General features: G+C 45.1%; 2 protein-coding genes across 4 annotated transcripts in view; one reads left to right on the top strand and one right to left on the bottom strand.

Annotated features, from left to right (window-relative positions):
* LOC147008690 (cell adhesion molecule 3-like) overlaps positions 1-23,269 on the top strand; it is a 58,485-nt gene that overhangs the window by 30,550 nt on the left and 4,666 nt on the right. Inside the window, exons 9-10 of one of the 2 annotated variants that reach the window (XM_085863468.1) lie at positions 44-154; positions 12,092-18,958. In XM_085863468.1, the coding sequence (XP_085719594.1) occupies positions 44-154; positions 12,092-12,198 (218 nt within the window). In that variant the 3' untranslated portion in view covers positions 12,199-18,958. Of the gene's footprint in view, positions 1-43; positions 155-12,091; positions 18,959-23,269 lie in introns of those variants that run through there. The other variant, XM_085863469.1, reaches the window with a different exon arrangement.
* The window catches only part of LOC147008691 (uncharacterized), a 30,872-nt gene continuing 27,175 nt past the window's right edge, over positions 19,573-23,269 (bottom strand). For both annotated transcript variants that reach the window (XM_085863467.1, XM_085863465.1), the window contains exon 6: positions 19,573-22,148. In XM_085863467.1, the coding sequence (XP_085719593.1) occupies positions 21,211-22,148 (938 nt within the window). In that variant the 3' untranslated portion in view covers positions 19,573-21,210. The remainder of the gene's footprint in view (positions 22,149-23,269) is intronic.

Consider the following 23,269-nt stretch of genomic DNA (forward strand, 5'->3'; position numbering starts at 1 on the left):
GAAACATTAACTTTTGTTTTTCTCTTCTACTCCCAAACTTCAGTATCCACCCCTTCATATAAATGGCCGCTGGTTGCTGGAGCTCTCATCATCTTCCTTATCATCCTCATTGTCATTTCCATTGCAACAAATCATTACCTCAAGACCCGTAAAGGTGAGGCTTCTTGTGCAATGGGCATATGTAACAGTATTTGTTACAAACCTGATACTTTATCGCAAGTTTAACAGAGTTTGGAATTTTCATGGAATAATGTAATCTGTTAAGCTGTCGGAGTAAGCTCTTTCAAAAATTCCAAGCAGCAGTTTGAGTGCTGGACAAAGAACACCCAGTCCCATAAAAAAATATATATATTTTTAAGATTGTGTTTCTTATCATAAAGTGAAAAGATAACGTGCATTTCCATGTAATTATTTTTGTGACGCACCACGAGATAACTATGCAGTTTGTTGCCTTGACCTAGCAGTCGAGAAATAGCACGCCATTTTGACCCGCTTCATCCCAATTATTCACTTTACTGTAAAATTGTACTCGAGGTTCACTTTGGAAGGAACCAACTACGAGATGGCGCAATCAATCTTTATTCAGCAAAAATGGTGGAATGTTTGAAACCCTATTCCCTCCGCCTCACCCCCATCCCCTTCCTTTCCCTGACTTTGATTATTTTTTTCCCCCATAACTGCCTTGTTCCCTCCTGTGCATCTTTATATGTCAGAGAGGTAGGTAGTTGGATTAATTAAATAATCCTTCTATTTATGCTGTGACTCATTTCTAGCTCACCTGGAATGTAGTTCTTGGAAGCTTATGGGATGGCATGTCGTCCGTCCTTCCGTCCGTCCACAAATACTTGCAACTTCTCAGAAACTACACCTATGGTTTAGATGAAACTTCACCACACCATTCATCATTGTGTAGGTACCAAACTTTGTTCATGACATTAAAAATAATAATAATAATAAAAAAATTAATCGGGCCCTATGGGGGTTGCCCCACAAAATAGGTATTTGCTTTCTTCTCAGAAACAACACATGCAATTCTGATAAAACTCGACAACTTTAATCACCCGTGACGTACCAAAGATTGTTCATGGCTTTAAAAAAAATTGGGGTTGAACGGGTTTGCAGGGGGGGGGGGTTCCCCCCAAAATATGTATTTACTTTTTTCTCTGAAACCACACACGCAATTTCAATGAACCCTGACCACAACCTTTATCACTTCTGATGTACCAAGGTTTGTTCATGGCAAAAAAAATCCATCAGTATTTACTTTCTTCTCCATTATATACTTTGTGGGTCATCCACGCCAACCGGCGGTTGCCTGGTTATCTTATCCAGCCACTATCAGGTGAGTGTCCAGGGGTACTGCCCTTATGTTTTTTTTTTTCTAAAATCAAAGCAGTGGTTGCATCTTGGTACAAATTATAGTTCATTAAATGAGAAAGGAGAATTTCCAAAGTCGTGAACAGATCTCGACTTCGAATAACTATCCGGTTGGTGAACTTTGACTGTATTACTTTATTTCATTACAAAACTTGGGCGAGCTAATGTATCCTTGAAAAATACATTTGTCAAGCTACCGACAAAAAAAAAAAAATATGCAGGATGCGTGCAAGTCACCAATGCACCTCTGCAATGCAAGGGGCAATGACTTTGCATTCGGCCAATTTAAAAACACCAGGTTTTGTTACATTTACGTTAAAATATAGGGACGATTTCCTTCATTTTAAAATGAAACTGAATGTGTGTCAGGATGGTGTTCTCTAAAGTATTGACCACTTCACCAAAGGAGAATGATCCCATGTTCCTGAAATGCCTATGGGAAGATCCACAAAGACTGATTGCAAAAGCCACACTGGAAAGACGAGAGCAAGAGATTGCTTTCTTGCCATTTCAGACAAGTAAAAGCAAATATAATCAATGGGCGTACACTTGCACTCGGAAATCACATTTTTATTCATTACTAGCAAATGCCACCCATCGCTTCGCTGATGGTAATAATAGGGGGGGTGGGGGAGGATATATATATATATATATATATATATATATATATATATATATATATATATATATATATATATATATATATATATATATATATATATATATATATATATGTGAGAAAGGAGGGGTGGGGGAAGGGAAGGCAGATGTGCGGTGCAGTGTTGATTACGATTCATACTGTCTCATCAAAAGGATTCTGCATAGATGGTGTCAGACTGTGTCCAATGGGGATCGGGGGAGTGCTCGTCACACTCCACATGTTTCAATTTTACCACTGATCACATCATGTGCCTTCTGGTTGAATGGTTTGCATTAGTGGGAACAATCGTCTGGGTGGCAGACAGATGGTTGTTCTGTGCAGATTATGTGGTTTTACCGTGAGACATAATCCGCGGCGATGCTCACCATAACAGTCAGGAAGTGTCTGATGTATAGATGACGATTATGGTCATCATTGGTTGGATATTTATCGGTATACCATCCTGATGAGGGCAAATAAGCAATAAATTCAGATCGGTGACTCCGTTTGATATTTAACTGATGATGACCATGTAATCTTTGTCTGGTTGACAGTCACCGGGCCGAGGCCTCTATAATATTCTCTCCGATATATATATATATATATATATATATATATATATATATATATATATATATATATATATATATATATATATATGTGTGCTTGGCCAATATCGGCAATTTGTTGGTAATCGGTTGATTGGAGTCAGTGTGATTACTGACTCCAGTACGTGCTGTATACAATTCAAAAAGATTGAGTCTCTTTCACCCTTGTTTTGGGGGAATTTCAATGAACAAATAAAAAACCAGTGCTGCATTATAGACGTTTCAAAGAGATGTGCTGCCAATCATTGTGTGACGGGTGGAAAAAACATTGGCTCTGTAACGTAGAAAACATGTTCATCCGGTAAACGGCTCGGAAATCGGGTGTTATCAAATAAATTTTGCTTTGAAACCCACGAAGAGAAACAACATAACCTTTGTAAAGCACACCCGAGTCATATAAAATAACGAATTGCTTTCGAAACAGTCATGAGGACAAAGGAAAACATGATTGCTCGTACGCTGCTGAGGTTAAAAGTTAAAACCTCCACCACCCATCATTCAATATGGGACGAAACTTTTCCACAACGGCGCTCGTAACCAAGCATGTAGGCATGCACACACACCCATGGAGAATCCTCGTTACAGATCCAAATCTCCTCATATGTACCTCTACCTTGTAGCAACTGCCGACTGTACATCCCCATCAGGACACGAACTGGTCCACTATTGACTGTAATAGCGGAATGTAATAATGGTGGGTGCTCGGCAAGTGGCTTAAGCACTCAAGCAAGCGCTCTAATTAAATGGTTGATAAGGAATGGCTGGCTTGGCAAGCGATAGTAAGATGATTCGTAATGGCAAAAAACGAAACCGCCGATTTCTTAACAATTTCATATTTCACTCCAGATTTTGAGTTTTGTCAATGTGATCCAATCCTCAAAAGTCAAATTATATTTTAATTATATACTTGAAATAGTCTGTGAGAGTAGATCATGGAAAATCACATAATATAATGCATGAAATTGTTCCAAGCTCCTAATTTGAAAACTAAAACACTTACAAAAGTGATGAAGATCAAGCATTCGATATCACTGAGGAAAGTGGCAAAAAAACAACATTTTGAGCACTTTATCGTTGATAAACCATTGCGGCCTCTTTCAACTCGAGGCATTGTTGAGTGGACCGATCAAAATGGCGATTTAAGTCCTCAGCGAGGTTACCCAGGATGCCCTTCAATACCCCATTGAGAGTGAGGTGTCTGAGGATGCGCCTGATAAAGGATATAATTAAATAAGGCTGTTAATCTTAAATGGGTGTTTTATTTAACCCAAACACCCAATTTTCACTCTTGTACTTCCTTGGAGTTAGTTCCCTTGGTATGCATGCAAAGTTTCAGGCTGATAGGTTTCATGGTTTTGGAGTTATGGAGCGCACACACACACACACACACACACACACACACACACACACACACACACACACACACACACACACACACACACACACACACACATTTCAGACATTGTCTGTTTTATAGATGACTAGCAGAGTACCCACTCCCTGGGTGGGTTGAGTTTGTGTACCACTAGCTGAAAAAAGTATAGTCTGTGTTGTGCAAGAAGATGACAGATGTTTGTGTGGTGTGCTTAAAAGGTTATAGACGGTCTAAAGGTCAAACTCTAAAGGGTATGTTCCAATCGTAGTTCGTGTCTCAGAGCTCAAAATGGTCTCATCTCTCAAACATGGAAAAAGGGTCTAAAAAGGTCCAAGTGGTCAAAAACTCTTGATGGTGTTAAGGGACTTAAGGGATCGAAAAGTGTCAAAACGATCGTAAAGGTAAAAGGGGTCTTAAATGTCCTGGGGTTTAAGGGTTTTTAAGGGTCTTATCAGTCTCAGGGGTCTAAAAATTTTAAAGGTACATTCCAATCGTATGTATGTGTAGTCAGAATGTGACGGACGTTCAAACACAATGCAATTAATAGAATCTGGATGGACGGCTTCATGGATCATGTTTTTCACTTTTATATACAGTATAAAGATGCCATTAGTTTAGTTGGAACAACTGGTTGAAATAATAACTTTTTTTAATGTGTGTGATCGGTACTGTCAGCACGGTTCTTTCGTCTTTTGCGTATCATTAATCTTGGTACTTCCCCTCAGAATATGGATGGTTCGTGATTAATACCTAACCCTAAGTAATACCTTTTCTAAGCTCAGCGCGATCCATCTACCGAGTTTGTGCTCCCTTTGGCACGCGACTCCAGTGTTCTTTGTGACTAATTTTCATTCGATATCTGGTTGGATGTGATTATATTTATAAACAAACACATCACTGATTATGTGTATGTGTATGTATGTATATATATATATATATATATATATATATATATATATATATATATATATATATATATATATATATATATATATATATATATATATATATATATATATATATATATATATATATATATATATGTATATATATATATGTATATATATATATGTATATATATATATGTATATATATATATGTATATATATATATGTATATATATATATGTATATATATATATATATATATATATATATATATATATATCGTGTCCATTCATTCATCGTCATTGTCAAAAAAGTCTAAAAGCTCAAGGCGAGTCTCAATTCTTTGAGGAATTCTCAAGTCCTCAAGTCGAGGCCAAATCTCAAGTCAAGTCGCAAGTCATAAAATTTGTGACTCGATTCTGAGTCGCCATCTCTGTCCTGTTCACAGCCAAACAAAAAGACAGACAGGTGTAAACACATAACCTTTGTCCACATTCCGTGGCAGAGGTAATCAGGATGGGATGTAGCCATTATGGCGGCCTCCTCTTTACCCCGGTACATGTACCACGCCCTCTCATGCTACTATATATATATATATATATATATATATATATATATATATATATATATATATATATTGTTATGGCTGTGGAAATTCGCAATACATCAGAAAGGACCTCAGATTAGTTTATGCCGCTAAGTTGGTGTTAGATAGGTGTCCCCACCGTTGTTTAGAGGGATCTCTTCGTGTTCACCAGGCTGCGACCCTTTGAGATAGTGTTTTTCGTTCTCTATCGTTATTTGGGACCGACAGAGCGTGCTACGACCCTTTTCGCGCCAAAAAGGAGTCCGAACACGCGGAGTGAAAACGCAGACAAGGAAACCTGCGCTAGTGCACGGGTTTTCGCACCCCTCTGCGGCGCCAAGGCTGGCACGAGAAGCGGTGAGGCGCTCGCTCCCGATTGGTGGATGCACGGCGTGGGGTGGATAAAGGGGAGGAACCACTCTTTGGAAGAAGCTTCTCGAAAGAAGGTGGAGCCGAAAACGGGGTGGAGCGAAGGGCGGAGCCCCGCGCTATTTAAGGCGGACCGCATGCGAGGCTCCCTCCTCTCTCTCTCTCTCTCCTTCCCTCTCGTTCTTGGTCTCGTTGGCGCTGGTACACCTCTTGGGGCTTCTCTCTTCTTCTTGGTTCATGCTCCAGTGTTCTCCCTGTGGTGCAGGATTTCTTCCCCTGTCTCCTGGTGGTCCTGTGGAGCGACCTGTTGTAGGAGCCGCGGGCCGGTGACTAGTCACGGGAGATAGAGGGTGAATTGGACGGGGTTAAGGACGAGCACACACACGGAGGTAGTGGAGGATAATGGGGGCGAGCTGGCAGAATGTCTCGTGACCCGGTGCAAGCAGCTGGATCGTCTCTTTCAGGAACGAGGGGAGGGAATATGCCCCCTTGAAGCGGTTCACGACCAGGTGGGTCTGGTCGTGCCGAACGAGTTAGAGGGGGCGAGTGCTGTGGATGGGTGCACACGGAGCTTGGGGGGTGTGAAGGCCCCGGAACCCCTTGTGGTGGCGCTAATCCCCAGCGCGATTGTTTCTGTGTGTGTGTTCACGAGTGTAGCGAAATGTTTGCTGCAACGCGCGCTTGTGTGTCAAAGGGACCGCGTGTGTGAGGAAAATGGTGTGCGAGGTTGCGAGTGGGCTGAGGTGTGTGCCTCCCAGCATGCCGTGTGTGGATGAGGGACTGAGGCACCATGTGTGAAAGGAACCACAGGTGTGGGTGAACGGCCGTGTGTGAATGGAACCATGTGTGTGAGTGAAAGGCCGCGAGTGAGTGGAACCACGTATGTGAGGGAGATGGCAGCTGGCATGCGGGAACACGCAACCGCGTGCCCGAGTGAGAGTGCCGTCTCGACGTGTGTGAGCGTCGTGGCACGTGGGAGTTTGTGCGCGAGAGTGCCGTCTCGACGTGGGTGAGCGTCGTGGCACGTGGGTGAGCGTCGTGGCACGTGGGTGTTTGTGCGCGAGAGTGAGACTACGACGGAGCCTGACAGTGGACAAAGGCCAGGTAGTGGCCGTAGCTGTTTTGGGGACCGTGTCGGGTTTGCACGGCAGCGCGTGTGGGGTCCGTGCTGTGGTACGCACGAGGCCGCCATGTGCGCGCCTGCGGGAGTGAAACTCGGTCCGTAAACGCACGCGGTTGATTAGCCGATCCGGTGGACGGACAGAAGGTAGGCTGGACAACGGATTTGGACCGGATGGGTTCTCCACACGGGCGTGTCTGTGAAGCTCCGACGGGCGAGCACATGTGTTCGTGTGGGGAACCCCTCGAAACACGAGGCTTGTTTTTTGATGCGCAGGGTGATGTCATGGCTGCACGTAGGGTTGGAATCCGGCAGAAGGGTATCCCTGCCGGATGGTACCGTCCGAGAAGGGACGAGGTGCACGAACAGCTGCCATGATGTCACGGGGACAAAGCGCAGGTTGCGAGTTTCCGCGCTGGTGCGCATGAAAGGAAAAAAAAGAAGAGCAAGTCTTGCTTTGGGTGAACAGGATTCCCGGGCAAGGGGTAGAAGACCCTCCCTGCCTGGGCACAGGATACAACTAGTTAGGGGGAAGGGTTAGTGATAGATCGACCGGCTCCATGGGGCAGGGATAAGTCCTCATGGGGCCCGTGGAATGGATTAGTTAGAGGGATTGTAGTTCAGATTTAGGTTTGAAAATGGATTTATGGGATTATTTGGAGACAGTGACAGACTTTGGATGTGCAGAGGGGACGTAGCTTAGCTACGTAGTGTGTGCTACTAGTTTAAGGAACGATGAGGGAGCACGAGTGAGTTGAGGGTTTCAGATAGAGGAATGGCAGTGATCAGCGATGTGAGAGAAGGGAGAGAATGGAAAATGTACTTGATGAGTGAGTGAGGCCAGCGGGCCTGAGTGAATGGAGCGAATGTGGAATGCATGGTGCGATGAGTGATTGGGGGGAGGAGTGATTCCCGCCCAAGGGACCCCAGGGTCAGTGTAAAGTGAGTTCGGGGGTTAGTCAAATTGACAAAATGGAGGTCATTTTGCTGTTGGTGGGAGTATAGGCTCGAAACCCGTTTGGAGGGGTGCAGGAGCCCTGTTGACGGGCTGGGAGCGTGGCTGTGAATGGTGAGTATCGCTGAGTGGGTACCCCGGGCACCGGGCTAGTCGGCCGCGGTAGGCCAAGGGTCCAGTGGGGACTGGGATAGCGTAGTGAGCATGGGTGGCCCGCATGATGCGGGGTCCGGGGCGCCATATGCCACAGGGGCAGTGTACTGGGCACGAGCGACCCAGGGAATGGGCCCAGGGTGCCAGCCTGCCACGTGAACGTTTCAGGGGAGTCGCCAGAGAGGGCACTCCCCGGTGTTTAGGGAGCTGGTAGGCACGGAGGCAGTGTAGTGCCCGGGGGGTGCCATTGTTGGAGAATCGGCAGAGGGTAGTTCCTGCCAAGGGAGCCACGCGTCCCAGCCATGAGACCGTGTGAGGGCACGGAAAGAAAATTGGGGGGCATGGCCCAAAATTTGCGAGGACACCAACACAGGGAATCTGGGTTGATAGAACCGATAGTTTAAGCGAGAGGCGCTTTGGAAAGCCCTGGGGTAGTTAACAGGTAAATGCTTAGGGTAGATTAGGAAGTGTACCCCTCCGCACCATCCATCCCTTCGCTCTCGTTGTGGGCTGCTGGACCCACTTTGGGATGAGATCGCTGAAATCTGAGGAGGCCATTCTGAGCCTTGGATTGGGCCTCGACACAGGACGCTAGTTCTCCCTTATTCCCCTCCAGGAAGGGAACGTAGGGGTTGGGAGTAGGCTCGGAGACAGGATAGGTTAGCCGAACAGAGACCATAAAGGGGGTTAGGGAGACAAATTTTTACAGGGGAAGTAAAAATAAAAATAAAACGAAAAAAATAAGTTGGGGCTAAATTGGGTTTTTACAAATTAAGGGAGTGGGTATGGACAGAGACAGGCAAAGGCGATAGGTTTGGGAGGGAGACAGAAAGGTAGGTCCGAGCCCACCTTCCTAGTGGCCAGCACCACGGTACTCCCTCCACCAACCTCCATTGAACAAGGCAAGGTGCAGGCCACTTCGTCTTCCGGCTGTTTACTGCAAGGCCTGTGCCGGTCGTTCATCTGCTGGCTGTTGCTGCAAGGCCTGTGCCGGTCGGATCGTCTGCTGGCTGTTTGCTACAAGGCCTGTGCCAGCCACTTCACCTGCCGGCCCGTTTTGCTACAACGGCCTTGTTTTGCCATGCCTTGCCTGTCTGCCTCTGCCATGACCCCATGCTGCTGCCCTTGGTTCATTTTGCCCTGTTCTGTTTTGCATCCCCCCCCCCCGTTCATTACCATGTGCGCCAGGATCATCGCGCAAGCTGCAAGGACTGCCCTGTAGGCAGCCACATCACGGGACTGCACTGGCAGCCCGTGTAACGTTTGTTTGCTGCGTCAGATCGTCGCGCATACTGCAGGGACTGCCCTGTTGGCAGCTGCAACATGGGACTGCACTGGCGGCCCGTGCACCGCTTTTGTTCACTGCGTTCATTTAAAAAGGGGGAGGCCTTGGACTGCGCTTGAGCAGCCTGGCTCCCTGCTTGTGACTTTTGCTTCTTTTTCTGCAGAATCCATAAATCCTGGGCCATGGTGTAGTGTATAATTGTTAGGTGAAGGTTAAGTTGTACTTGTAAATGTGTTTTGCGCCCCCGACATGTGAGTCGTAGCACCGGCAATTTAGTTAAGTCGTCTGTACGAGTGGGTTTGTTTAGTTAGTTACTCAGCCCGTAGATTATTTATTTTTGGGACATGAATACCCTGAATGTCGCACTCAGGGATCCGAAGGTAAATCGTACTAGGGGAGAACTTACACATGATGGCACACGAAAATTTGACGACTCGGGACGAGTCTGTAAAAAGGGGAGGGGGTAGTGGTACGGCTGTGGAAATTCGCAATACATCATAAAGGACCTCAGATTAGTTTATGCCGCTAAGTTGGTGTTAGATAGGTTTCCCCACCGTTGTTTAGAGGGATCTCTTCGTGTTTACCAGGCTGCGACCCTTTGAGATAGTGTTTTTCTTTCTCTATCGTTATTTTGGACCGATAGAGCACGCTACGACCCTTTTCGCGCCAAAAAGAGTCCGAACACGCGGAGTGAAAACGCAGACAAGGAAACTTGCGCAAGTGCGCGGGTTTTCGCACCCCTCTGCATCGCCAAGGCTGGTACGAGAAGCGGCGAGGCGCTCGCTCCCGATTGGTGGATGCACGGCGTGGGGTGGATAAAGGGGAGGAACCCCTCTTTGGAAGAAGCTTCTCGAAAGAAGGTGGAGCAGAAAATGGGGTGGAGCGAAGGGCGGAGCCCCACGCTATTTAAGGCGGACCGCACATGAGGCTCCCTCCTCTCTCTCTCTCCCTCCCTCTCATTCTTGGTCTCGTTGGCGCTGGTCCCCCTCTTGGGGCTTCTCTCTTCTTCTTGGTTCATGCTCCAGCGTTCTCCCTGTGGTGCATGATTTCTTCCCCTGTCTCCCGGTGGTCCTGTGGAGTGACCTGTTGTTGGAGGCGCGGGCCGGTGATGAGTCCGGGCAACGCATCAGAGATGCGGACTGAAGGCGCAGCTCTACGGGCTGTGTGGTGCGAACCTGCGCGTCTGGGAGAGGAGCGTCGGAGAGAGATTGCCGGCCACGCGGGAGGCCCGGAATCAGGCGCGGCCACGCTAGCTGCCGTGGGGATGGGGCATCACGACTCGCCGACCACCGAGGGGGGGGGGGGCAGGTAACCTGCATCGGTCTCGTGGGCCTACTCGGTCAGCCAAGGCTCACGGCCATAAAGGTCCGCGGACCCTGTCTACCTCCCTGCCTATGGGGAGGTCTTTCTTTTGCTTTTATACGACTGCTGTGGTGCCGCGTCCCGATAAGTAGATCTGTGTAAGTGACTGTTCATTGCTCGTATTTGGTGGTAACGCTTTCTATTTGTTTCTTGTACATTGCATGACTGCCTTGCTTCTGAATACATGTGTTATAATAAATGTGCTTGTGTGAAATGTATCCCGTTCGTTGCGTCCTCATTCCCCCATTGGAAATGCCATCTTGCATCGTGGAATAATTAGTTGGGTTTGAAACACCTGGTAAAGAGAATCGGATCCGTCGAGGTCGGTGATAATACCCGCTCGGTTATCGCTGTAGAACGGAACGGACCACTAAGCGATTCGTGTCCCAAGCCGACCTGCGGCGAGGTATGGCCCCTCGGTAGGTTACCCGCACGTGAGTACTTAGGTATTTCGATATTCGGCGAGTGACCCTATTTTGCGCGGTTAGAATGCGGACTGGGCTGTGGTGAGGTTAAACCCCCACCCGGGACTGGTTTCTGGCGATAGTTCCAGGAGGGTCACGACTGAATTGTCCGTTCGGTGGGCGACGCGGTTGCGATTAGAGGTACGCGGCCGATCGCACGCCGGGGGCGCGAATTCGTAACAATATATGTGTATGTGTATGTATATATATATATATATATGTGTATGTGTGTATATATATATATATATATATATATATATATATATATATATATATATTGTATGAGTCTTGGAAGTATTATGAAGGTGATTTGTTTTATACAGTCAAGTATATAATTTAATTTAATTAAAGGTTTGGAGGCATATAATTTTAAAATGTTCCGGGTTTTACCACCATTTTACCCAGTGTCTATTACATCACATTAGTTATTCGTGCTTGTCGTATATGGCCATTATGACGTCCTTAAAACAGTAAGTTTCCTGTTTGGAATGGTTTTCAATTTTGTTTGACTGACAGGCTGGAAGACAGGTTAAAAAGTTATCTTTCTCCTCTCTGCACATGTGCGATCGGAATGAATTCTGAGCCAGGGTATGGTAAAACGAAAGACTCATCTTCATATTCGTGTTCAAAATATAACATTTGATTTATCTGAGTTATTCCTCGATCATAAACCGATAAGACAGACAGATGGACACCCATGAACCAATTGCTTAACCCCACTTTTCACTTCACGTGCATGGGGTAAAAAGAAAAACAGGAATGGGTGGTGATTAGAAACAAAACCCTTTTTTAGTTTGGCCTTAAAGGAACAAGGCAGCTTTGATCAATCTTTGTGGACAGAGAAGCTTGTTGACAATCTACCTTTTTCCAGTGTTGTAAAGTTTGTGTCCTTCCTTTTTCCCATTCCAAGGTAATTACGAAACCAATGAGGGGCATTATGAACCTCATGAAGAGAAGACAGAAATCTTGATCAACAATGGTGACACAGCACAACAACACAATGATTCCTTGGCGTGACCTTTAAACTATCAGAGCAATAAATGTTTCATGAAGAACTAGTCTTGCTCATGAAGACTAGTGTCTATCTGCGGTTTGGGGACATGTAAAACGATGGATGAATGCAACATGACGTTGATTGAGGTATGGCAACCACCATGGGAAGCAATAAGATGCTGACTTTTCAGGGGTTGACCCTTTGTCGTGGCAAAACAGCCCAATGAAGGGTTAATATCCAAAACGTCAAGCTCCCCTCGCTTTCCCCGGCGGTTGGTATATTTCAATCGAAGCCCAGCAGATGCTCAATGTTATAGTTTATGAAGAACTGAATGCTTTAGAACAATGCACAGACTTGTTTTCTCCTCTTCTGGAATACTCTCCGCTCAAACGTCACAAAAAAAAAGCCTTGAGAGGTGAAATTATTGTTTCTTTGTAGCACTCACTGTACTTTGGCAAAATTTGATCCAAGATATTGCAGTAACCCAGAAAAGGTGTTATTATTGATAGCTTTTTTTTTAGGGGGGGGGAGGACTTGGAAGTTAGTGATTCTTTTATTTTTTTAAACAATGTATTTTCTAGATGTGAAAATGATCACAAAGTTTAAGATCATCATGAGTTACACAAGCTAGTGAGAAGGAATGCAGCATTTTTGTTGCAGAAAAGGGAAATGATATATTTTTCTGATAGTGGGTCGAGTAACCTCATTATTATGGCAAAGGCATTATGTTTTTGGCTATCTGTCTGAATGCTACTGCGATGAATTGATAGATTTTTGGGGTCAAATGTCATGTGACCTTTGGCAGAGGCATATCCATTGACGGATTCATATCCAATAATATTTTCTACTTTTTTTGAATGACCTCACCATTCTTGCTGTATCCTACTCTGCTTTATCCATATTCTGCAGACAAAGCAGTCTTATGCAAGGGCTGTGCTTAGTGATGTGCCAGATAATTTTCCAACAGTTACTCAAGGCAGGAATTGGATTCGTTTGGAGTATCGGTGAATAACCAGACTTGGCATAATGCAACCGCTGTGAGTATGGAAGGTCGATTGTTCTAGCCCCAGCCGAGTCATACCAAAGACTGAGCAAAAAAGAAATGGTACATGGTACACGCTGCTTGATGCTGAGCATTTAAAAAGGATAGAGCATGGACAAACTGCTGGGAAAGCAATGGCAAATCACCCAGTATAACCCTTGCTAAGAAACTGCTTTAGCAGCACCAAAGTTCTGCAAAGAGTATGGTCCATTCATCCATCGGGACCATACTCTGTGTAGAGCGTTGGTGCTGCTTAAGCAGTCTCCTTGGCTATTGGGCACAATGCTGGACAGGTCGCCACTCCAACACAGGATACCAGCAAGCTGGCACTCGTTTTGCCGACCTCCTTAGGATGACAGGCAGAGTCAACCCTACCTGGTATTAATTCAACAGCCGAGTGGGATTTGAACTCAGGATCCCTGGATCCCAAGCCCACCACTCTAACCATTAAGCCAACACTAGGCATGTATGGTACAAGTATTTTTTTTATTCGATTTTAAAGAAAAACCCACGTACTCTTCACGAAGGACACTGGGATCTTTAACATCCACCAACTAATGCCGGCAGATGGGTCCTCCAGCATAGTGTCCTTCTAAAGTACTGTATTCGTCGATGCCACATGTCAATTTGACAGTTAGGTCGGGAATCGAACCCCGACCAGACAGCTCAAAAGCAAGTTTACGACCTCTGTCATGCAGTCGGACATGCTTCCTATCACAAAAAATAAAGAGCACTAAAATATGTGCAATTGTTTAAGCAATGTAAGACGGTAGATTTCTCTATCATTTCAGTCTTTCTCTTGTACTTCGACCTGTAGGAACAAGTAAATGCAATCACATCATCATTCAATTCCTCCTGACTAGCCCGACAGCAAATGTCACAACGAACAGATATTTTTGTTTGAAACGGTAATTCTGCTTGAACGATTGTAATGATATACATTCCTCTCGAACAAGTGGCAATATGTATTGTTGCATGAAACAATACCACCATTTTACAGTCAATTTGGCAATGGCAAATAACTAGCTCTCAACCATCCTTTTGACCTATGTCTCCTGGAAGCACTGTTGGTGAATATCCCAAGGATGAAAACTCTTATTGTACATTCTATTAAAATAATATATGGGCTACAAGCTGGGTGGGGATGTGTTGGTGGGGCATGTGTTCATATGTTAGTTTATAGTAAGATTTTAATTCCTCATTCCTGCAGTATCATGGCATTCCAAAACAAATGCTAAGATGTGGATTACGTATGTACATGTTGGTAGAATTTTCTAGATTCGTTTATATTTTCTTCACACTTTTACTTTACGCCCCCCCCCCCTATTCCCGAATCTAAAAAAAAAAGAAAAAATAAAGAAACTGTCTCTGACAGTGAGTCAACTTCCCCTCTTCACCCGGTTCTTCTACAAAATCTTGTGTTCAATTCAACCTTTCTTTCATCCCATGTCTAAAAAATCCCATCCGTGACAACGCTTCCTTTCTCTCTACTCTCTCTCAATTCTTCTGCACTCCATGCATCTTCCAAGGTATTTAAATGAATGACCTACAAATTAAAAAAAAAACATTTTGCAATACTTGTTCGTCTTCCATTATTAATCATTTTTTTTTTTCCAACTTCAGTGCAAATTCATCCCACCTCCTTAAATCGAACTCCTCCTAACTTCTTCCATGTTATATCCCCTCCTTACTCCTCCCATCTTGCCCCCCCCCCCCATCTGAGCATCTTTCCACTGTCCTCTGCCTTAGTAACAGTTCCCCCTCTGATATTCCCAAACTGCATGGTTTCAAAATGTCTTGCTCTCATTCAGCATACTGCTCAATATCTCCAACACGCTCTCTCTCTGTCTCTGTCTCTCTCTCTGTCTCTTTTTCCTCTCATCACATCTCCTCCTCTTCCCACCCCCTCAACTCTTGTTCCTCTCCCCACCCGCTCCCACTTCTACCAGACCACTGTGCAAATTTTCTTTTCCTTTTTTTCATTTTCTTTTCCAACTTCAGTGCAAATTCATCTCACCTTAAATCGACCTCCTAACTCCTTACCTGTTATACCCCCTCCTTTCTCCTCTCATTTTGCCCCCCATCCTAACTTCTATCCACTGTCCTCTGCCTTACAAACAGTTCCCCCTCTGGTAGCCCAAACTGTATGGTTTTGCAAACATTTGTGGGCTCTTTTTCATCTTAACAAATGTCTCAGTCTCATTCAGCACACTGCTCAATATCTCCAACTCTCTCTCTCTCGGACTCGTTCTCTATCTTTCTTTCTCTCCCCGACCGCTCCCACTTCTGCCATACCACGACCCAGTCTCATCCTCCCCCTCCCCTCCCTCCTCCTCCATGACCGTGCCTGCTCTCATCGTCTCCCCTCTGTCAAAGCTTTCCTCTCACTCCTCCCTCTCAAGTCAGCCACCTCCTCCCTCTTCAAAGCAAACTTCACTCCCCCCCCCCCACCACACCACATTTCTCAAAAGCTCACCCTACACCTTTCTCTCTCAATTCTCCCCTCACCCCTCCCTCCTCCTCAAAGTTGTCCCCCTCTTCCCACCCACTAAATTCTCATCACACCTCCCCTTCTTCCCACCCTACCCCCACTAGCTCCCCTCTCCACAATACCTCTACCCAGTCTCATCCTTCCCCTCTCCCTTCTCCCTCCTCCCACGTGGCCGTGCCTGCTCTCATCGTCTCCCCTCTCCCTCAAAGCTCCCCCTCACCTTTCTCAAAAGCTCCCCCCACACCATTCACCCTGAATTCTTCCCCCTCGTTTCTGCCCCTCACCCCTCCCTTTCAAATCTCACCCCTCACTCCCACTTCTCAAAGCTGCCCACCTCCACATATACAAAGCTGCCTCCTTCCCCCCAACCTCTCAATTCCAGCTCATTCCTTCACCTCCTCCAATCTCCCACTTCCCTTTGCCCCCTCTCTTATTACTCTCCACTGCCACTCATCCATTTACCACTTAGCCCTTTGTCCTCCTCCCCATCCGACCCTCTCCCCTAGCTCTTCTACAATCTGTCAACAACTCTCACACGACCCGCCACTTCCCCTCCCCTGCACCCAAAGCCTCCTCCCCTTCCTCTTCTTTAACAGTGTGGTCCTCAAACATCCAGGGCCTTCGCTTCAACCTGCCTGATCTCTCCATACAGGTTGCCACCGATAAACCAGACAATCTGCTTCACAAATTTTCTACATTCAAGACATCTCTGACTCCCTCCTTTAGTATGATAGACCTGAGCCTCGTCCTGGCAGCAGAGTTGCTCTCTTCATCAAAATCTCTCTGGCTGTTAGAGAACCACCTCGGTGCTGACGAGTCTGGCACTTCACTCAGGCCAACTGGCAGGGTCTTCAAGCAGCCATCAAAGTATTTGACTGGTTTTCCATTTCTACTTTCTCCAACATCAACTCATCCTGGGAATTCTTCCAAATAAATTTGCTCTCTCTCTCTCATGCACAGATTTATCCCATCTCGTCTTCAGTTGTCCAACCCTTCCTCCCACACATGGTACACTGAAGCTTGTGGTGATGCAGTTGTCCTGAAACAACTTGCCTTCACCTCATGGAAGGTAAATCCAACTGAAGGCAATCTCAGTTCCTTCCACAAAGGTGGGAACAAGTGTGTGTCTACCCTGAGGAGAGCCAGAAACAACATCTTTCTCATCTCAAGTCTGAACTCTCAAAACTCTCCCTCCTCTAAATCCTGGCGGCATCTAGTTAAGTTCATTTCTGGTGTATCTTCACCCCCCCCCCCCAATACCTCAAATGTCTGTACAGCTGGCACTGCACGCGAAAAGGCTGAATGCCTAAACTCTGTTTGCTTCTAAATTTTGTGTCCCAAACCCATTGCTTTCTCAACCCACCTTACCCAGTCGCACCCAGCTGTTCCTGGACTCTATGTCCTTTTCTCCTGACAAGGTGGAGAGCTTGCTGTCAAACCTCGACTCAGATTCTGCTCCCGGTTCAGACGGCATCAGCCCACGTGTTCTAAAAAACCTGCTCTTCTTTTCTTGCTCACACTCTCTCTGTTCTATTCACCCTCTCATTTTCTCCAGGTCATCTGCCATCTGCTTAGAAATCAGCAATCATTACTGCCCTGAACAAAAAAGGTGCAAAAACAGATCCCTGCAACTACAGACCAACCAGCCTGCTCCAAATTATCAGCAAGGTCATGGAATCCATCATTGCTTCAGACATTAAATCCTTCCTCTTCTCCAATGGCTTGATTTCAGATCATCAATTTGGATTCAGGTCACTCAACCCTGGACAAGCTACGTTTGCTTTCCTTACATTGGATGGAGGTCCTAAATGCCAAACATGAGATCAGAGCCATATCCCTAGACATATCACAAGCTTTTGATAAGGTCTGGTATCCCGCACTGCTCACCAAACTTTCTTCTTATTCTATCCAAGGCAATCTCAACTCATGGCTCCCGGACTTCTCCTGTCGGTCAACGCGTGGCTCTTAAGGGAATTCTCTCATCTCCTCTTCCCGTCCAGGCTGGAGTTCCTCAAGTTAGTGTTTTTGGCCCTGTGCTTTTTCTGTTTTTCATCAATGATCTCTTTATTAATGACTCCACCCTCTGTCTTACCATCTCTCACCCCTCTGATCAGCAGGCAGCAGCCTCTTCACTCTCTGCAGACCTGGATAAAATGACAAGCTGGTCAAACACTTGGAATATGTCTTTCAATCCTGACAAATCTCACACCCTCACCATGTCTCTGAAAGGACTGTTGGGAACCCCCCCCCCCCATGGACTTTCTCAACAATCCCCTTGAAGGAGTCCTTTAATTCAAGCTTTTGGGTCTCACTATCTGCCACAATCTTTTCTGGGAAAGCCACGTCTCCAAGCCTGGCGCCCAAAGCCAGTTTTTCTGTCACATGTTGGACTGGGCATCCGACATCATGCAAAATATTTTGTTGGCACACCTGAGCTTCTAACCACTAAAATCTTTCATCCACAATCTGATGGAGTACTGCTGCCCCCTCTGGGCTGGTGCTCCTGCCTCATACCAAGCTTGACTTCACGCTGCGGAAACCAAGGCATTTAGGATCATTGGTATCTGCCGCGTAGAAGCTGAGTCTTTGGGTCTTTCACTCTCTCAACAGAGGCAGGTCAGTGATCTTTGTCTTCTTCCGTCTCCTCTCCATCCTACCCCCCCCCCAACTCTGTCTGTGATCTGTCCCCACTAAAATTTCCGCAGGGTGCTCAAGGTCTACGAAAAAACCCCTTCTGGTGAAACTGCCAAAATCAAGAATCACTGCTCACCTTCACTCTTCCATTCCTGTTTTTTTTTCCACCTCTGGAACAAACTCCCACACTCTCTTCAGTTCCACTCCTCCCTCCAATTGTTCAAAACAGCTGTTCACCACCATCTATCTTCTCTCATCCAAAAATCTTGATATTTACGAACCCCGTTAATCCACCTCCTTCAAATTCCCTGTTTTTCTTCCTGAAAGTCCCTGCAGTACCATTTTGTTAACCTCATGTACCCTGCCCCATCGCCCTCCCTTCCACAGATATCCTATTGTCTTTTCCCCCTCCCGCCCCTCTTGTCTCCTGCCTTGTTATACATTTCTATGTATTAGCCCTTACACGAGCCTCGACTTGGTATACAAAATAAGAATAATTTTAAAATGCTAGTTTTGGCCTTGGATTCATGCTTGCCTTGGACTTGGTACATTTATGCTTTTTAATTTTCACATTGCCTGTGATACAAGAAGCCTTAATAAATACAAGTTTACCATTCGCTGCCGTTTGAGTGTGGTGCATTTAATACTTGTGAAAATCGAAGATTTACTTTCCAAGCACTGTATATTGGTTGGTCCGTTTGTCTGTTTGCCATTTGCCCGCAGGTCACAGTTTTAAACAAATCTTCTTGAAATGAAACCAAATGGTACAGTTGGTCACAAAGAAGAAGCCTATTGATTGAGGTCAAAAGGTCAGCAACTTCGGTCTATTTCTGAAATCCTCAATTTTCATCCAATCGACTTGAAATATGAAGAGGATTTGCATATTCGGTCATTGAATTCAACCACCAATTATTTTTGAGGTCAACGTAAGCTAAAATTGTCAATTTCCATACAATTGATACCTTCCATATGAAGCATCTCTGATCATAGTTTGTGGTGTTGTGGAGTTATCTTTCACTAAAGAGAAGCGTCTATTCGTGTGTTTGTGTGTGTGTTCATCACGCTCATGATGATACCAACGGTACTTACAGAAAGCCAATAATCTATTTACGTGGTTGAAAAGCGAATGCTGTCGTCGATTTACCTGGAATAAAAATGAGTGTCCGTTTAATGACAGCAATGCCCGTTTCAAAAGCCCAGTTTTCCAGAATGGAAGAAGAAGAATCAGAATCAGGACCTCGACCTTTAATGTAGTTGTTCCAATAGTATGACAGCAGAGGCACCCTTTAGAATAAAGCATGACAGAGTTGGGAGGAGCACACAAAATTGTATGTAATACTTTTCGAAGTCATGTAATAGAAAAATATATTAAAGTACAGAATGAGCACACAAACAACCACAGCTACAATTACTTATTAGAAAAGATCCTTGTTCACACGTTTTTACATCCTCTAACACTCACAGATAGGCATGCAATGTTTGAAGTCTTTTGATTAAAGCGAAGCAACATGTAGGTACGGCTAGTGTCTGAAAACTCCAGAAAATGGATTAAACCTGTGTAAAAAGAGTAGCCAAGACATTCCCATATCAGAGATGTTTCCACCGAGTTATGACAGGTACATTATCTACATCAATTGGTTTCCAAGTTTACTTCAACCATTTAATCCTTTTATAAGAGATTGAGTGGAGAATGAGTGAGTAGAGAAGCAAGACAATCTAACAGCCTCAACTACTATTCCTACTTTAGTGGCCCCAATTATTACTACATGCTTGTGGGGAATGTTGGGAAATTTTTGGCTTGTCTTTCATGAGCCAGGTTGACTGAACCTGGTTTCGGTCAGGAATTTTGAATTTGTTAAGGTGGTGGTGGTTGGTGGGGCATTGATAACTCACCTACTCTTCACAAAAGAGACCATATGATATTTAACACCCACCAACTAATGCGAGCAGATGGGACACCAAGCTTCACGTCCATCCAAAGGATGGCATGCTGTGATAAAAAGCCTGCTTGGAAAGTAATAATTGGACAGTATATAATATTTCTGGTCGGTAATTAGTCGATTTACACACCACCATTCAAATATTGCATGTTGTTCATACACTACTAAATATACCATCAGAGATGGGGAATCCCCCACCATTGAATGAAAAAGGTCATACATATTCCAGATAATGAGGGAGGTGAATTGGAAACAAGACACCATTTGGTCATCATCTCGAAAACGTTCCCCAGGGGTGAGGAACGTAGTAACCAAAAATAATTGAAATCAGATAAGCGGTTTTCCATTTATTACAAAAAACATTTTTTTCAAGACGGCCGCCCCAGTCGGCCATCTTGGATCCGGCCACACCCAAAATCGATAGGGTTCTTCCTTTTAAGGTGGTACATGTGTGACCCAAATTTCAAATCGATATGGCGAACAGTTTATGAGTTATCGCACTCACAGCTATAAATGTTGACGCCCGGACGGACGGACAGCCGGACAACCTGGGTGACAACAATATCCCCCTTCCGCCATGCGGCGGGGGATAAAAAAACAACAACTGGCACACAGAAGGAGGTACATACGGTGTGTGATTATGATGACACATACTGTGCTAAGCAGCATCAGTGGCGGAACGGTCAAACTTTAAAAAAAAAATTTCACGTATGTAATTATATATATATTATATACACATTGCCACTAAACTGGGCAGCTTCCGATTCATGAAAGTGGATGGAAGTGCAAGCTGTCAATTACAAATGAGTTGGAACACGAGATTTCATTTCAAACACTCTATGAAAGTATTGACTCAACAGATGTAGGTGAGAAAGAGAAAGAGAGAAAGAGAGTTTGCCTATTTTTGAACTGCAGTACTTTCTCCAGATCAATCCTTATCATTCATGGTGCGCCGAGCGTTTTCTCTCAAATGAAGCCTCGCGTGTTTCTGACAGGCCGATGATGTCGAGAACGACTTTGCGCATGTAGCACATTTGTACGGACGTTCGCCTGTATGGATCCGAAGATGTATTTGGCAAGTCGTGGGATGTGTAAATGCTTTCCCACAGGTTGTACATTTGTACGGACGTTCGCCGGTGTGAATCTTCATGTGTATCTGACAGGCGGTCAGTTGGGTGAAGCCTTTTCCGCAGGATGTACATTTATACGGGCGCTCACCGGTGTGGGTCCGCATGTGCTTCTGGCAAGCGGAAAAGAAAACAAATCCTTTGCCACACGTGGTACACTTCCATGGCAGGTCCCCCGTGTGAATCTTCAAATGGCGTTGATAATTCAAAAACGCAGCGAATGCCTTTCCACAAGTCAAGCACTTGTATGGACAATCTTCTGCCGGCGGCCTCGCCGAAGGTCTAGGGTGTTCTCGTGTGTGAATCTTCATGTGCTTCTTACGGTTTCCTGCAAGCGCAAATGCCTTATTGCACACGGAGCACTTGTACGGACGTTCTCCCGTGTGGATCCTCATGTGTTTTCGACGGCTGGACGAGCGAGCGAACGCCTTGTTGCAGATGTTACACTCGTACGGGCACTCCTTGGTGTGAACTCTCATGTGCTTTCTGCAGTCTGATAACTGAGTAAAGGTCTTGCCACAATAATCACACTTGTGGGGTCGCTCTCCAGTATGGACCCTCATATGTGCATTCAGGTTTCCCTTGCGACTAGAACTGTAGGGACAATGGCTGCATTTATGCTTCTTCACCTCGGCCGTCTGCATGTGAGTCACTGTGTGAAGGTGCAAGGAAGCCTCGGTCAGGAATGTCTGATGGCAGCTCGTGCAAACGTGCTTACCGCTGTTCTTCGGCATTTCTCCTGCAAAAAGTTGCACAAACATTAAAATGTTTATCGAGTTAACCATTTTACTCATTCCTGCTCTATTGTGGCCCCAGCTCTCCGATGAGACTCCACGAATGTTAAACCACGAATGGATATATTGGAATGCATCAAGTAAGTGGAATAGAAATAATGAGGGCATGCTCGACCGAACATTCAATTTGTCAAAACGTGTTGACGAACACTTAAATTAGTGGCGACCACAGAAAAAAACAGGGCACTCAAATTTCAAAAAGAGGTACCACCTTGAAAAACTTGAAGAGCACGCGGTGGAGCGCATACCTCTGTCACGCAACGCCGTATCCACGAGAACATATCGGACCCAATACATTTTTGAAAGATCATGCGATATATCGTTTTTGGCCCCATCTCCCAATGGTGAACAATCACGTAAAACATTATCAGATCCGGATCTTCACCAAAATTGAATCAATTCATCCTCGTCTCACACCTAACGTGTCCACCAAATTTCATCCGAATCTGTACACAACTTTGTGAGATATCATGCTACATATTGTTTTTGGCCCTATCTCTTAATGGTGAAGAATCAGTTTAAAAATTCTAGTTTTCGGATCCAGATCTTCACCAAAATCAAATCACTTCGTCCTTGTCGCACACCGAACCTGTCCACCAAATTTTATCTGGATCCATCCACAACTTTTTGAGATATCCTGTACACAGACACATGAACAAACAAACAAACAGACAGACAGGGGTGAAAACATAACCACCTTCCACCTTCGGTGGTGGAGGTAATAAAAATAATAGTAACCTCACATCAATTTCAAGCCATCCCTTTAATCATTCGAAGTACATCAAATAAGTTCATAGTCCAAGATAATCCTCAACTTTCTGGTTGTCTTTAATGTCCTCGGTCTTGCTTATACGTTTGAGATCCAGAACGTCTGCATTAGAGGGCTCTGGGATGATGGCATAGCAGGGAATTACAAATCAAAAGACATTCAGTATATACTGAACAAAAGGACCGACGAGGGTAAAATGCTCTGAGGCCCAAATATGCAACGACGTGCAGAAACCATGCTCAACAGTTTAACTACACGAGTGGTATTTTAAGAGCCTAAAAAGAAAGAAACAGGCGT

Source organism: Eptatretus burgeri, chromosome 18, assembly GCF_056783735.1.
Source record: "Eptatretus burgeri isolate ZD-2024b chromosome 18, Ebu_testis_v1, whole genome shotgun sequence".
NCBI classification, from domain to species: domain Eukaryota; kingdom Metazoa; phylum Chordata; class Myxini; order Myxiniformes; family Myxinidae; genus Eptatretus; species Eptatretus burgeri.